The sequence below is a fragment of the Aspergillus bombycis genome (genome assembly GCF_001792695.1).
Source record: "Aspergillus bombycis strain NRRL26010 chromosome Unknown contig00061, whole genome shotgun sequence".
In the NCBI taxonomy this organism is placed as follows: domain Eukaryota; kingdom Fungi; phylum Ascomycota; class Eurotiomycetes; order Eurotiales; family Aspergillaceae; genus Aspergillus; species Aspergillus bombycis.
The window spans coordinates 94,686-109,829 of NW_019170063.1; the positions used below are offsets into that span (position 1 = coordinate 94,686).

The 15,144-nt window shown below is 48.4% G+C and overlaps 4 protein-coding genes across 4 annotated transcripts; 1 reads left to right on the forward strand and 3 right to left on the reverse strand.

Annotated features, from left to right (window-relative positions):
* Positions 1-660: 660 nt before the first annotated feature.
* On the reverse strand, positions 661-1,639 carry ABOM_007778 (uncharacterized protein; the record flags this gene model as incomplete). The annotated part of the gene is made up of 3 exons (XM_022534907.1): positions 661-797; positions 867-1,481; positions 1,540-1,639. The coding sequence occupies 3 exons, from the start codon at positions 1,637-1,639 to the stop codon at positions 661-663; spliced, it is 852 nt and encodes a 283-aa protein (XP_022387748.1).
* Positions 1,640-2,784: 1,145 nt separating this feature from the next.
* On the reverse strand, positions 2,785-3,431 carry ABOM_007779 (uncharacterized protein; the record flags this gene model as incomplete). The annotated part of the gene is made up of 3 exons (XM_022534908.1): positions 2,785-2,903; positions 2,972-3,076; positions 3,140-3,431. 3 exons carry the CDS (start codon positions 3,429-3,431, stop codon positions 2,785-2,787), a joined length of 516 nt encoding a protein of 171 aa, XP_022387749.1.
* A 1,855-nt stretch (positions 3,432-5,286) lies between these two features.
* On the reverse strand, positions 5,287-8,980 carry ABOM_007780 (DNA-dependent ATPase RAD26; the record flags this gene model as incomplete). The annotated part of the gene is made up of 3 exons (XM_022534909.1): positions 5,287-8,593; positions 8,646-8,719; positions 8,768-8,980. The coding sequence occupies 3 exons, from the start codon at positions 8,978-8,980 to the stop codon at positions 5,287-5,289; spliced, it is 3,594 nt and encodes a 1,197-aa protein (XP_022387735.1).
* A 2,040-nt stretch (positions 8,981-11,020) lies between these two features.
* On the forward strand, positions 11,021-14,081 carry ABOM_007781 (putative protein kinase Yak1; the record flags this gene model as incomplete). Its single annotated transcript, XM_022534910.1, has 8 exons — positions 11,021-11,573; positions 11,635-11,906; positions 11,956-12,155; positions 12,206-12,365; positions 12,416-12,675; positions 12,731-12,850; positions 12,900-13,258; positions 13,312-14,081. The coding sequence occupies 8 exons, from the start codon at positions 11,021-11,023 to the stop codon at positions 14,079-14,081; spliced, it is 2,694 nt and encodes an 897-aa protein (XP_022387734.1).
* Between the last annotated feature and the right edge of the window lie 1,063 nt (positions 14,082-15,144).

The window sequence follows — 15,144 nt, forward strand, 5'->3', positions numbered from 1 at the left end:
GTTTCAGTTTAGATTGAATCGAGTAAACGTGTCTAGGCAATTTTATATGTACCTACAACTTTTAGCTAGGTTAGGGGGTTTTAATTATTGGGTGTTGAAATGTCCTGTTTGTCTTGCAAGAGGTGGTTGTCTGTAGTTAGGGTGTATTATCTGTAGATTGCTATTTTGCTCTTTGTTCTTTTGCATGGTTCTTTTCTTTCTTCTTTCTTTTTGTGGAGTCGGGTAAATGTACCACGGTGCGATGAACTACTAGTATGCAAATTGAATGCTTGGGGCTGGTGTAGAGTACACTAGTAAGTATGCTGTCGTTGCTGTCTGGGCAACGTGATTGTTTTGATACCTTTGCTTGTTCCGAATTCTTCACAATATATACACGTCATATACACCAGTCACTATTAGCTATGTATCTATCGACAATATCATATAAAACAACGACTAACATCATATAGAATAATTACAACAATACCGCTGTTGCTCTAATCGACTAGGAGGGGAAGAAAGAAATAAAAATCCAAGATCACAAATCCCAACCATATTACACAATTTAATCACATAAACGCCAGTTCAGCCTGCTGATGATCGCTATCATGAGATTTCGCTCAGCTAAATGCAACGCAGTAACGGTAACGTATAATTTCATCAGGGGTCGGTTTTGAAGAATTACGAGTAGAAGACGCCGGTGCCGCTTACGAACCACGTGAAGGATGCGACGGTGATAGCGGCCATGCCGACGGCAAACTTGATCGCGTTGCGTTCGGTGCTGGTGAGGGCACTGTTGCAAGTAGCACAGATGTAATCTAGGAGGCGTTCGTGTTAGCGTGTTTGAAAAACGAGACTTAACGGCCAGGGGAGAAGGGAGAACGTACGGTCAAGAGGGGTGTAAGACTGTGGAGTGTACATTCCAAAGTTGTAACCGATTTGCGAGCCCAAGTGTCCGGCAGAAGCAGTGTCTCCAAGCGTGGAGTTGACATCGTAGACAAACAGGGTGTAAGTCGCGGTCAACAGCGGAACCGTCGCATTGGATTGATATTTCTTGGTATCCCAGACAACCTTGCCCGTTTCCGAGACGCTCATGTTGCTCGCGATGGTATAGGTTTCACTGTTCTTGCTGCAAGATGCGACGACGTTGACGGCTGAGGGTGTCACCTGGAGCGATGTATATTTCCATTGGAAGGTCACATATTCGCCGATCTTGTAGTAGGTGGTGGCTCCAGCGGAGGTAAACATCGAAATACCACCCACAGGGTCCCGAGGATCGATCGAAGTAGAGGAGGCATCGGTACCCGTCTTCGTCGACTTGCCCGTTGCTTTTCCAGTCTTTGTGCCAGTCGCTGTCCCTGTCTCTTTGCCTGTCTCTGTCCCTGTCTTTTTACCGGTTTCCGTGGCGTCGCTCTGGGATTCGGTCTTCGTGGCGCTCTGCTCAGTGGTAGCAGCGGCAGCCGTTGATGCTTTATCAGCAGCAGTCTCTGCAGCGGTTGTTTCTATAGAGGTCAGTCGATCGTTGATCAAAGGATGATAGCAATCTCGGATGATACTCACCCGCTCTAGCCACGACTTCACCGTGGGGTTGTGGCCAGGCTGAGGCCATGCCCAGCAAGATCAGGAGGCATAACACCGGAAGAAGAGCGATGGACCGCATATTGAGTTAATCCGAAAGATTCACTGCCTGGTTTGGACCAAAATATGGGGGGATCGATGGACCCCTGGGGAGCTTAAATTTAGATCGACGGTAGGATCTGTGTCCTCCCGAGTTTCGAGTGATTTGTGTCCAAGTAACGAACGATGACTGACGGTGGATGGATGAACCTAGCAAGGTGTATCGTGTCCAATGCAATGCTGACGAATGGTTCTGCGCGGAAGGAAATGGCAACGGGGGGTTGTAAAAGTCCTATTTAAGACCAGTGGGCCGGTGAAACATGCAGATCGGCTGATATGATATGAGGGGACCCTGAACGAGTAAACAAAGCGAGTGACTGGGGATCGCAACCACCCAACGTGTCGGAGTGGGAGGGCAAAAGCGAGGGAAATGAAGGCGCAAAAACAGCAATGAAAAGTGACTATAGACAAAAAATAGAAGAAGTTCTGGTGAAAGGGAAGGCACGAAAAGAACAGCGGGAACGAGAAACCCACTGGATTGATTGGTGCGGTTCTAACCCGTTTGGGCGCATGTGAGACATGCTGGGCTATTTTTGGGGCGGTGGCCGGCCTGAGGCACGCGCGCGACCGTGTGATTTCTTCAATTAATCAGTAGTTCAAACTAACTAACTCACTAGTTAATTCATTCTTGTTGCCGATAAACTTATCATGGCTTTTTTTGACGTACGGGAATTATCGTCAAAAAGAAATTCCCCATAGCTTTCTGTCAACTATACCTCTGGAAGATCGCTACGATCTGAAAGTTTTTCACTCCCGTCAAGGGTTTCCCCGGTCGCTTAACCAGCCACTGGAACAACTATTGATAACTATTGGATGCGCGCCATGTTTATTGAATTTGTTTTCTTTTCCTCTGGCTATTGCTATTTATCTGTAACATCAGGGTCATTAAGTACCGAAGATCGTCAACGGCGGTGTAATAATATACACTCAAAATCCAACTCCCATCCCACCCAACTCATTATGATTATTAAAGTTATATCAACATATCCGTGTCCAAGTATTGATACAATCGTCTCAGGGACCGGGGGGCGTCTTTCTCCAATCCCCTCTGAAATCACCACTCAGGAAGCCTCGGTCACTCCGAGACCCATGGCAGGCCAGTGGCAAATCTCGTGCAGATTTTCCCGTTTAGGAAACAGGCTCGACGGCGAGTTGAACTGTGCTGCAGGAGGAGGGAATGATAGGCTGCCTGTTGGAGTTCTTGAATAGATAGAAGAGCTGGGGCGCATTGTGGTACCAGTCGCAGACTATTGCGGGGATGTTAGTGGCGAGTTCCTGACATCGGATTGAGGCTCCACTAGAGATGAAAACTTACCCAACCAGCCGCCAAATCCCTGCTGTTCCGACCAATTCAAGCCGTCCTCATTGATGGAGAACCTACCGCTACCATATCCCGTGTTGATCTCGACCGGCTCCCACGCTGTGCAAACGTTAATCCTATGTTCCTCTGTCCCGAGCTCAGGGGATGGGGGAAAAGTCTTACCGCCGTAGTTGTTCTGTGGTCGCATTACCAGTCCCCAAGGAAAAGGCGTGTCGAGACTGAATTGGACATTCGTGCCGTTCAGGAAGGCTGGGCTTGCGGTACCGACATCCGAGGTGAGAACAGCATCGTTTAATCCAGCACCGGTGTGGTAGCCGTAGACATAGAGGTCGTTATGTGCTGAGTTGCTGGCGCCAGTGGTCTTGAGATGGAAGTTCTCGGTATCGCGAGTACGAAGAATGGGGTTGGCCACAGCGGCGGAGACCAGCAGGACGAGCGAAGATAAGAATTTCATTGTGAAAAGAATTTGACGTTTCGTTCGGAGAATTTAGGCACGAGAGTAATAGGTATTCTTAACAGATAATCTAATAGATAAGTAAGAGAAAAAAGACAAGTTAGGATTGAAGAGGAAATTGTGGAATGTACGATCGCGGGGTGGCAAAGGGAGGCGATGGGATAGAAGTACTATTTATGTTCGGATACTGCGTAGCCACCACACCACATGTACTTTGTCCCTTGACTGTGGAGAGAATACCGGCTCCGGTTCGCCGAGTAGTGGAATGATTAGTTACTGGTTTGGTATCGTTCACGGAAACAGAAAAAAAAAAAATAGAAATAGAAAAAGAAAAAGAAAAAAGAAAAAAGAAGTGCAATGCTCTGTACGGAGTACAGTTGGGGTCACTCACTCACTGACCTTGGCAGTAGAGAGAGAGCTCCACCGAACGCGGTTGTATCCTTTCCCCTTGGCCTGCGTAAGAAATCATGGAATTGGGTCTTTGCAGCGGAGATCCTTTGCCCGGTGGGCCAGTCAAGTTGAACGATCGTCGGTTGCTGGGGAATACCCAGTCAAGACGCGGAGAATCGCTGAGATTCTGAGACACACGCCAACGCACACACAGTGTTTACGCAGTCGGATCGGCTTATTTTTGTACAGAAATATTTCCCTCGAAGTGTACATGTACACAGTAATGTACAGTACAGTACATCATGTGTGATTCTTATTCTCCGTGCGGCAGTGCATTGTGTAGTAGTCGATGTGGATAAATTCTGATACAGAACTTACTCCATAATGTACATCATGTTTCTTTTCTTAGGGAGTCTTGAAATTGTTCTGAGGCTCCTGATTGAATAGATCTCATACGTCTTTAATTAAATCGAACTGATCTTCGCTTCTATTTTTGTTAATTCCTCCACGATACCCTGTTGTGTCCTGATTTACTGCAGTGGCACACAGCTGAGATCGACATTAAAGGATCACTGCATGAGTTCTTTTCTCAGTTTTTCGGACATTTCTTGGCAGATAAGGATACTAAAGCATATCAGTTCCGTGGGTTCAACCTCTGGTACTGTCATACCCCCATGGTCAATTACGTCGATAGTTGTCCTCTCGGCTCTTTTCTCCACACGCCAGACCCATGGTAGAGTCATCATTGGGGACAATTCTGCAAGGATTGCACAAAATCACTCTGAATATTGCGATTCCATACACGCTAATATGCAAGGCTCAATCGTGCTGCTAAGTAGGTTAACCCAATGCCAATCATTGAAAAACGAAATATGGGAATTGGGAAGGGGAAAAGGGAATGAGGAAGCGATTTCGAAGAAGAGCATTCTTCTTTTTTTTTATATATATACAAATGCATTCGATTGATTATTTACATCATGATCGTCAGGTTCCCATAAGCTTGGGGGGAAAATCCCGTCTTGCATCGCTGGTAATCATAATTGCTTCTTTCCTTACCAACTTGTGTGAACGAGATCCATCTGGCAATATCCCTGAGAAGAAAAGGAAATTGTGGAACACTGGGTACATCCTGATATTCCACTAGTTCAAGTATATATTGAAGATTCCTGTGTCTTCCTATTAAAAATTATATAGATCACATACGGAGTACGGAGTACAATAGGCAAATAATTGGGATGGACGATACCCATTCAAGTAGGATTCATGCCCAAGCCGGTGTCAATATCCCATCCCATGGTAGCATGCTAATCTATTCTAAACGATACCCACTGCGCCAATGCTTTTAATATTGTCACCGAGGTAAGGAAATGGAGTTTTTGTCCTATCTCATCAAGCCACGCACGAAGCTGGGAGAAAGGACGAGAAACGCCAGGTTTAGGAGAACGAAAATGCAGAAACCGACTAATTAACTCCTCTTAGCATACTCGGGCTTCAAATACCATTTACCTCGACCGTTCCGTCCACCCTTCTCCAGCACAGCAATAGTTTTAAGCATTTCCTTAAACTCAGCTGATTGTTGTGGAGTAGTGCAGAAACGGTTGAAATGGTCAATTAGCATCTGCGTATGGACGGACCCGCCGTGGGATACAATAAAGTCTCGAATCATCGTAATGAAATCCGTTCCACTAGGTGCCTTGCCTGGCGCGGGGCTGTCACTGCCGCTTCGGGAAGAAGGTGTGCGTGCAGAAAGATTGGCCAGGATGCTGGCTGATGACGGGCCGGCTGCAGCTCGTCTCGCAGAACTACTACCTCCACCGAAGGCTAGGCGCGCTGCGGGTTCCTCTGGTCTCCCGGCAAGTCCAAACTGGCCTGTCCATGTCGGCGTCCCAATGGGCACAGATCGTGCTGCTTCTCCCGCTCGACGCAGCTCCTCGGCGGCTTCGGCGGCGACCTTCTTCGCTTCCGCTTCGATAATCTTGGGATCCGCCCGCACAACACGCTTGCCATTCACGATCTGATCATGCTCCAGCGCGGAATGAACACCAGAGCGGGCAAATATGCCCTCCATGATACGCGACTCCTTATTGGCACCGGGAGGTCCCTGGTCTTTGTCGCTCGGCGGCTCGGAGTCGCCCTGGAAGTTCTCAATTGATGCTATACCTTCCACACGGCGAACGTCTTTCTCCTCCTCTTGTTGATCCCGCGGGTGGTTCTGTACGTGAGTACCTGCGCGTGTCTGCTGAGTGTTCGTGCTACCTCCCTCTTCGTAGGTGATGTCGGCTTCTTTGAAAATCTTGCTTGTTTCCGTTGGACCTTGACCCTCGTCTCCGAGAGAAAATAAGTCGTGCAAATCGCTTAGTTGAAAAGTCTGACGCTGTTTAGGATCCTTCAATATCTTGTTAGTGAGGAATTGCTTGAAAATCTGCCGGTGGTAAATCTTCTCCTCGATTGTCCCAGCGGTCATCAGTCTATACACTGTAACATCACGCTTTTGTCCAAGCCGCCATGCTCGCTCACGGGCTTGCATATCGGTTGATGGATTCCAGTCGGGATCATAGATGATCACCCGATCTGCCCCTGTTAAGTTTACTCCCAGCCCTCCTACCTTGGTGGTGAGGAGAAACACGTGAAGATCCGGATTATTGTTGAATTCGTCAACCATCGATTGCCGATGGGCGATAGGCGTGGTGCCATCCATCCGCCGGTAATTGAACCCCGACAGAGACTCCACAAACTTTTGAAGGATGTCCAACATGATACGATGCTGCGCAAATAGAAGAGTTTTATGGCCGGTATCCTTCCACAGCTCAAGAAGTGACTTGACAACTTGCATTTTGCCTGATTTATCAGGGTTACCATAGCCTGTTTTATGCGACGTAAGTTTGTGGCTCTGTAGGTCTGGATGATTGCAAATCTTTCGTAGAATATCCACTCCATATAACACTTGCCTACGGCCTCTGAGAATAGATTGCATCTCTTCAGAGCCGAGGAATGCCTTATACGCCTGTCTCTGCAACTTCGTGAGCTTGCAGAACAACACTTGTTCGCTCTTCTTAGGAAGGTCCGCGGCAACATCGATCTTGAATCGCTGCAGGAGATACGGGCTAATGGCATCTTTTAGAGTCTCTGCGCATTTTGCTGCTGTTTGCACTTGTAAGTTCGAAGCATTAGCATATCCACCCTGACGGATGGGGAACTCGAACTGATTTCGAAAGTTTACTAATGTCCCCAGGCGCATTGGGAAAACAAAGTCGAACAATGACCAAAGCTCTGTCAGGTTATTCTGCATCGGTGTACCTGACAGAATGATCCGATGTGGTGTCCGGAGTTCCTTGCAATGGATAGTGATCGAAGTGTTGGGATTACGGATCTTGTGGCCTTCGTCGAGCACAGCACACCCCCATTCCACTGGAATCAGAAGGGGGGTGTAGGTCTGCAGGCCAGAGTATGTAGTCACTAGCACATGGCCCTCCTCTACCACTCGTTTGACAACTTTTCTCCCGGCTTTCAGCCCACCCAGACTGCGGCGACTATCCCACGTCTGAGACAGAAGCGCATCTTCCCTACTGCTCTCATTTCGAATATTTACCATCCCGCTGCCGGAGGTGTGCAGAATTGAAACACGGAAAGGGGGCCACCAGCGGTGGAACTCATTAACCCACTGCTTCATGACAGTTGCAGGACACACAATAATGACCGGCTTTGTTAGCTTTTTGCTGTGGTGAAGCCCAGCCAGGAAAGAAATGACTTGAATTGTTTTCCCAAGCCCCATTTCATCTCCAATAATGCCTCCTACTTGCTGCTGTTGTAATTCCCATAGCCATTGCACCCCTGTCTTCTGATAGTCAAACAGCAGGGGATAAATATCACCAGGAATACGATATCCGTTGTCATAGTCCACATCGGGTACACTGGGGTGAGGCATGAACCACTCCTCTTGTTCTTCATGTTCATGAGCATTTGCACTGCCGTGCAGAGCACGCTTTCGCGCAGCACTTCTTCGGGTGATCCAATTCTGGAGCCTGGACTGATAGACCTTCTCGTTTCCATCGTCCAGCCCGCTGAAATCTTCTACATCGTCTGGAGTCTTTTTGGCCTTGCTTCGGGCTGTGGATCGCGGCGGCGTTCCCTCGGGTACAAAGTCCTCCTCGTCTTCTGATTCTGACTTTTCCTCTTCCGACGCTACATAACTTGCTGAGCCATTATCCGAAGGTACATCTTCCAGACTCCTTACTATCTCATCCGCTTCGTCGGAATCCATAGTTGAGTCTCTGTCCCTAGCTTTTTTGGTCAATTTTCTCCGCTTTTTTGGATATTCATCCCCGTCCATAGCTCCCTCGCTCGCTTCATCAAAGCCAAAGCTAGGGCGCACAAGGTTTCGGTGAGACACTGCAGATCGATTTTTGACTTGCTCCAACGCTTCTCTTTCATCGCGCTCGTCTTCAGCGTCGATCAGAGCATCATGCAGACTAGCAAGGGGTCCCTCATTCGGGCCGGCGCTCATTTTAGAAAATGGTGTGATCTTCCCTGTTCGAATGAGATAATCTCTGCGAGACTCATTGGGCATTCGACCTGTTCCCATAGCCGGCCCTCCAGACTCTTGTCCTTCATGTCTTTCATTAATGCGTTGTTGTATATCTTTGATGTCGTTCACCAACGCGGCGTTACGGGATTCTAGTTTTTGAATCTCATTCTGTAGGCGGACCCGGGCAGATGTACCGATAGGCTGTGACATCCGCTGGTGTGCTTTTAGAATCTGCGCTTCAAGCTTTCTACAAGAACGTTAGAATATGTTCAAAACACCATTGCCACCGAGATGTGTACTCTTTTTCATGTGTTGTACGTTCTAGTCTTCTATTATCACGTTCATCTGCCTGCTCCATGAGCAACCTATCGGCCTACATACATTAGCAAACAAGATCCCAAAGCGGTACGGTGACAGTTACCTGACGAGATATATCTCTCTCTAGGTCATCCTGGTCGCGAACGTCAGCTTGAAGCTCCCGTAGACGGCTGGTTTCATCTGTATTCGTTGCAGGAGCTTGGTCTGAGATCACTGGACTCATTGACGAGACTGCATCCGCGATCATCGCTTGTTCGTCCTTGGAGTGCTCGTTCTGAGCCAAGTATTCCGGATCACCTTCCATGTTGTTGTCCATACTCGGTAATGAAAAAGAAGAGAAACGGAACTTGAAGCTGCTGCTATACCAAGATTTTCGGATTACCAAATGCAGAGAGACTATGTATGAAGTAAAGTCTTAATAGAAGAGTATATCTTAAACGTAAGAAATTATCCAACAACTCTCTTAAGAACTGATGGCGCAGTACATGATGCGGCGGGCAGTTTTGACGAGAATACTGCTCAGAGATCTTGGGAAAAGAAAGACCTCTCTAAGGCTGAGCTTAGGTTATGTTATGCAGTTCCCTACGCATCAGTCATATGCATCAGGGGGGTTCGTACAGATAAGAAGTGTATGAACCAGCAAGGTCTTCACAACTATGATCCATGACTTGATCATCATAATCACGGCAGAATTTCGCCGATTGTGAGTCACTGACCGCCTTCGGGGCTGGACTGTCTCAAACTGACTAACCATACGTTCGTCATGTTTTAGCCTCCCACGTCACTGGTGGCATCAGCATTGGGGGGCCACTGGGGCCGCCATCCTCCGTATAGTCTGGATTGGGTATTAATCTACTTTTTGTTGACTGATTGATGCCTATCAATTGTGATTCTAGGGCTCATCTCTGTTGGATGTCGAGCATGCCACTAAATATCGGGGAATGCCTTCTTTGGTCTTATATAGTTCCGCCCAAGTTGCATCTCACGGGGCATACCTAGTAGTTACTAGTATTTGACTTACGAAGCTATCTTTTCCATGCTGCAAACGGCAAATGACTTGTATATGTACATACAAGCCGGACGGGTAAGGTGGATACCAGCTCGAGACCTGGTAATCATAGCTATGAGGTGCACATTATGAACCTGCTTTGCGACTTACTCTGTAATACTCCGTAGTTACTGAGTCATTATGGCAGTATTGTGTGTTCCTTCGGTGGAACAGATGCTAAGAGGCTGGTTGGGCGAGGTAAAGATCACTTGGTAATAGGTACTACTAGTAGGTACCTAAGTAACATTAAGGACTAATGCAGTAAATATTAATGACAGCCATTAGCCCTAGAAGGATTTAAAATAATATCCATGAAAATAAAAAGATCTTTTTTTTTAAAAAAAAAAAATATGAAATTTCGTTTTCTTTCAGAAGGATTGTAAAATCCCAAGACCTTTCCGGAAGAGCAAATCTAGGTATTCAAACTCCGTACGAGTCGTGAGATCAGCAGCCCGTTCATACACCCTGGTCAACCCAATACGAATGTTGAGGAAGTTAAAAGAAACAAGCGCCCGTACACTATTAAGACTAACTAGCAGTAGTCTAGCTTTGTTATTAACGAGAGAGAAGTAAACTATCATCCAAAATACGCATGCACATTAGTTTTATGGGTTGCTGCCCTCTGCCCTTGCCCCGAGGCCATGTTAAGCCCAACTGCAGCCTGAGGCCTTCAACTGCAAAGACTCCCCTCGAATCTCAGGCATCTCCACCACCACCTCCACCAACCTCACTTCCTTCCCTCTTCTTCTCGCCCCCTCCGCAATTAGTCGTTGTCAGCTCTCCTTCGGCTGGACGTTGCTTCCACCGATATTTCACACAGTCTTCATTTTTGGCTGTGTGCTTCTGCTTGGATTCCCCTTTACCCCGGGGGCTTCCAGCAGTCGATACTCCCTTCGTTTCCCCAGCCCCTTGGCGTGTCAGCCAGCCCCATCGGCTTCGGTTTGTTGCGCACGTCGTCACTGTGAATTGCCCACACCCCATCCGTCGTCTACTGGTCACCTCGCCCTTGGAACTCCCAAACCCTCCTCCCCATAGCGACAAGTCGTCTGGATGATGAAGTGCCACACAAATCGCAACTAACCTCAATTCCTTTTTCCTTCCTTCTATTATCTTTGAATTGCTTTCAAGGCTCGTTCGTGCTCCGCTTCGTCTCCGCCTGATCGCGATACGTGCGTTTGGCATCCCCGCTACCGTATATCACCCGGTCGCGGTGCATGTGCGCTTTCCACGACGAAAAGGTCATCGTCCGATTTCCTGACCTGGGCAGTCTCCGTTATATGTGAGGCATTGTGTTAAAAGGACGGACAGATGGATTCGCAGTGGCAGCCGTACCAGGATCCCTTAATGGGTCGTCCTGCGCAGTTCAACAATGGGTTGACGTCTAATCCACCACAGCTCGGTCCCAAATACAGCGGTCAGCCACAACAGTCCCAACCACCCGTTGGATACACCTACGAAGCCATTCAAACCCCCGGTGTCGCAGCAAAGCCCGCGTCGACCGGTATGAACTCAAAATCCGTATCCATGGCGTCGTCTCCAGCTGCGACGCCACGTAGCCGCGATTATGTCACCGATGCAGACACGACAATGGAAGATGCGGATCCGTATAACCGGGCGAAATATTCAGCAAGACCATCCCATCATAGCCGGCCTTCCTCCCAATATTTTCCCACCGAGGAATCATCGGCCGCCCGTAGGTATTCTCCGATGAACGTGCTGTCACCCTCGATGCCCTACAATACGAGTCCCGGAAAGCCTCACAACGCGTATGCCTTTCCTCCTGGGCCGAATCAATCTCGCCGTTCACCAACAAGAGTGCCGAATTACTCCTCGCCGCCTCAGCCGTTTCAGTCGCCTCCCTGTAAGCTCACGTCTTCTTGCGGACTTAGGAAGTTAGGTGACTGACGTAACCCATGGAATAGCTGGTTCACGCGCCCCGCGGCTTCCCCCTTTGCAGCCCACAGACATGAGCCCAGAGCAATTCTATCCCCCGTCAGCAGGATCTCAACTCAGTGCACCATTTGGGCAAGATGGAAGATCTCCCCGCTCTGCGTCGATATCTGGCAGCAGCCAACAACCAGGTCGAGGCCCAGTACCAAAGTTCCAGAAGATCAAATCGGTTCAGGAGCTAAAGCCGCGCGTTCATGCGCAACCCCCATTTAGACGTGCGAACCCTGAGGGGGGCTTCATTAGTGTGAGTACCAAGAGCTGGTCAAGTTGCTGTATCTCTAACGTCTTCATAGCCGCTTCAAGCCCTGACTACGCACCTCCCTGCCACATATCGGATATGCAACCCTGGCTTTAACTACGAATCCTCGAGAAACCCAAGGCGAGTTTTGACAAAGCCCAGCAAGGGAGTCAAGAATGATGGCTACGACAATGAGGACAGTGACTACATTCTGTACGTCAACGACATTTTGGGGAGCGAGGAAGCAGGTCACAAGTGAGTTTCACTCGTCCGCCGTCCATTACTGTCTATATTGACAATCCTAGGAATCGCTACCTCATCCTCGATGTACTAGGACAGGGAACTTTTGGACAAGTCGTGAAGTGCCAGAACCTAAAAACACAGGAAGTGGTGGCTGTCAAAGTAATCAAGAACAAGACCGCCTACTTCAACCAAAGCATGATGGAAGTGTCTGTCTTGGATCTGGTAAGCTCTTCGTTATTCAGCACTGAGTTGTATACTTACTTCTATCGTAGCTCAACAGCAGATATGATAAGAATGATGACCACCATCTACTACGACTTAAGGACACATTCATTCACCGACAGCATCTTTGTTTGGTATTTGAAATACTAAGTGTTAATCTTTACGAGTTAATCAAACAGAACCAATTTCGAGGGTTGAGCACGACACTAGTGCGTGTATTTGCTCAACAGCTTCTGAACGCGTTAAGCCTGCTGAATAAGGCGCACTTGATTCACTGCGACTTGAAGCCAGAGAATATATTGTTAAAAAAGTTAGTCCTGGCTTCGCCGATCAACAGAGCTTGGTAGCTAACTTGAGCCTCTCAGTCTGGAGAGTCCCATAATCAAGGTCATCGATTTTGGATCTGCTTGTGATGAACGACAGACGGTCTATACATATATACAGTCAAGGTTTTACCGCTCTCCGGAGGTTCTCCTTGGATTACCGTACGTCTCTCCCACCCTACAATGCTGACCCGAGATTGACGTGGGTTAGTTATTCTTCGGCAATCGACATGTGGTCGCTAGGATGCATCGTCGTTGAACTCTTCCTTGGTTTACCGCTCTTTCCAGGATCTTCGGAATACAATCAGGTCTGCCGGATTGTGGAAATGCTAGGTCTGCCACCAACGTGGATGTTAGAGATGGGAAAGCAGTCTGGTGAATTTTTCGAAAAGACCCAGGATGAGTTTGGAAGAAAGACATATCGCCTAAAAAGCCTGGAGCAATATTCGCGGGAGCATGGCACGAAGGAGCAGCCGAGCAAAAAGTACTTCCAGGCGTCGACATTAGAAGAGATTATTCGGAGTTACCCCATGCCGAGAAAAAACATGAAACAAGCAGAAATTGAGCGAGGTTTGTCTCCAACAAAGACAGTACACTACTGCTTTGCTAACAGAATGCACCAGAGCTAAACAACCGAGTGGCTTTCATTGATTTTGTTCGTGGCTTGTTATCAATCAATCCGCTGGAGCGGTGGTCTCCACAGCAAGCCAAACTGCATCCTTTCATTACACAACAGAAGTTCACAGGGCCATTTGTACCTCCCATGAACCTGAAGTATTCCTCTCTTAACAAGACTGTTGCTCCTGGTATTCAGCAGCAGCAGCAGGCGGAGGCTGCAAGCAAACAAAGGGCGGCGCAAGCAGCACAAGCTCAGTCGGCTGCACAGACTGCCTACTCGATACAACTGAACCAATTCCACACTCCCACTCATGCTCAGCCCCCGCCTCCCATGTACAACGGAGTGTTTACTAGCCACCAACAAGGCGCCCCTCCGCCATACCCTACCCAACAGCCACCTGGCTACGGTCATCAAATGAATCTTATGTCAGGTCAGATGCCCCAGTCACAGTACGCACCGTCCCAGAGTCTTTATGCCCAAGCAACTACAAGAGCGGGTCGGCAACGTGCCTCCACGATGGATCCTCAGGGTGGCGGGGTCCCACCGACCATTCAGCGAGTTGCCAGCCATCTCGACCCGAACGCACCCATTCGATTACAGCCCAGCCCGGCATATTACCCTCCCCCTCCTGACGGATATGTTGACACCGGTGCTGCGAATCAACGACGACGCGGAAGTCGCGCAGGTGGCACACGTAACCGGGACTTCATTAGAACCCTTGAAGACGGTGTATTAGGGGGAGATGGCTTCATGAGTCAGAATCAGTGGCACTAAGCACAAATGTGCTGGAACCAGTTTGAGTGGCACCCGTGGGTGCATTAACATCTTGTATTAGCGAGTGCACTTTTGACCGGGCAAGCATAAGCTCCGGATGCGTGTCCTCTCAAGGCATGACCGCAGAGCTGCTCCAAAGTATCGTTCTGTTTTGCTTGATATTTGGACCCTTGCCCGCTTCCCTTCCAGCCTCTCTTGCTACTAGCCTTTGCCATCCAACATGCCCCGGCCATGAATGAAAAGTCTTCCAATGTGAACTCCGTTCCATCAAGTTGTGCACTTGGTCTGGCACGGTCTGCGGACTAACAGACGGCATAGCTTCGGGCTTTGGCTAGGAGGGGATAAAATGCAACATCAGTCCCCCGCTATGGTGCCAAGTGTGCAACATTTCACGGGCGCTATTCACCGACGACGCCCCTGACGCTGCATGGAGGTCCCTATTCACAACCGCCTTTCGGGTGCTCGGGTGCTCGCCGTCGGTTTACTGTCTTGCAATCGAGTTCTTCCAGATTTGTGCATGTGGCTGTTGTCGGCATAGCCAGGAGTACTTGGAAAGACCGCGATTTATGTTATTTGTTACCGCATTATCATGTTAAATGTTACATTTTGCTTCTTCTTTTCTGTCCGGAACTGATACATCCTTTCCCATTATAAATCTGTTCCCCTTTTTCTACCTTTTATTCGAACCCGTTTAAGAGAAGCACCATTAAGCTTGGATATTTGGATTTCATCAATATCGAACCACCGTCAGTTTTTGCGCAAAGAAAGCCTCTGCTAATCTCTCCCACTCACTTAATGGGGTGCAGGTTGAAGGAGAGGGCATCTGATTATGTAGATCAATTATCTAAGCCCATTTATTTGATGTGAACAATCCTCTCCGCACTGTTAGGACGTTTAGTCGCGGAGGCGCGATCCGTAGTACGATGGATGATTACCCGATACGGTTAGGCGCCACCTCGCTTAAATTTCGTTGTGGCTCGCGGTCTGACTCTGCGGCTCCAACCCTCACAACTTGATTTTCTGAGAGCGAACCGACGGGCTTTAAGGGAATCGTCCTTCGAAT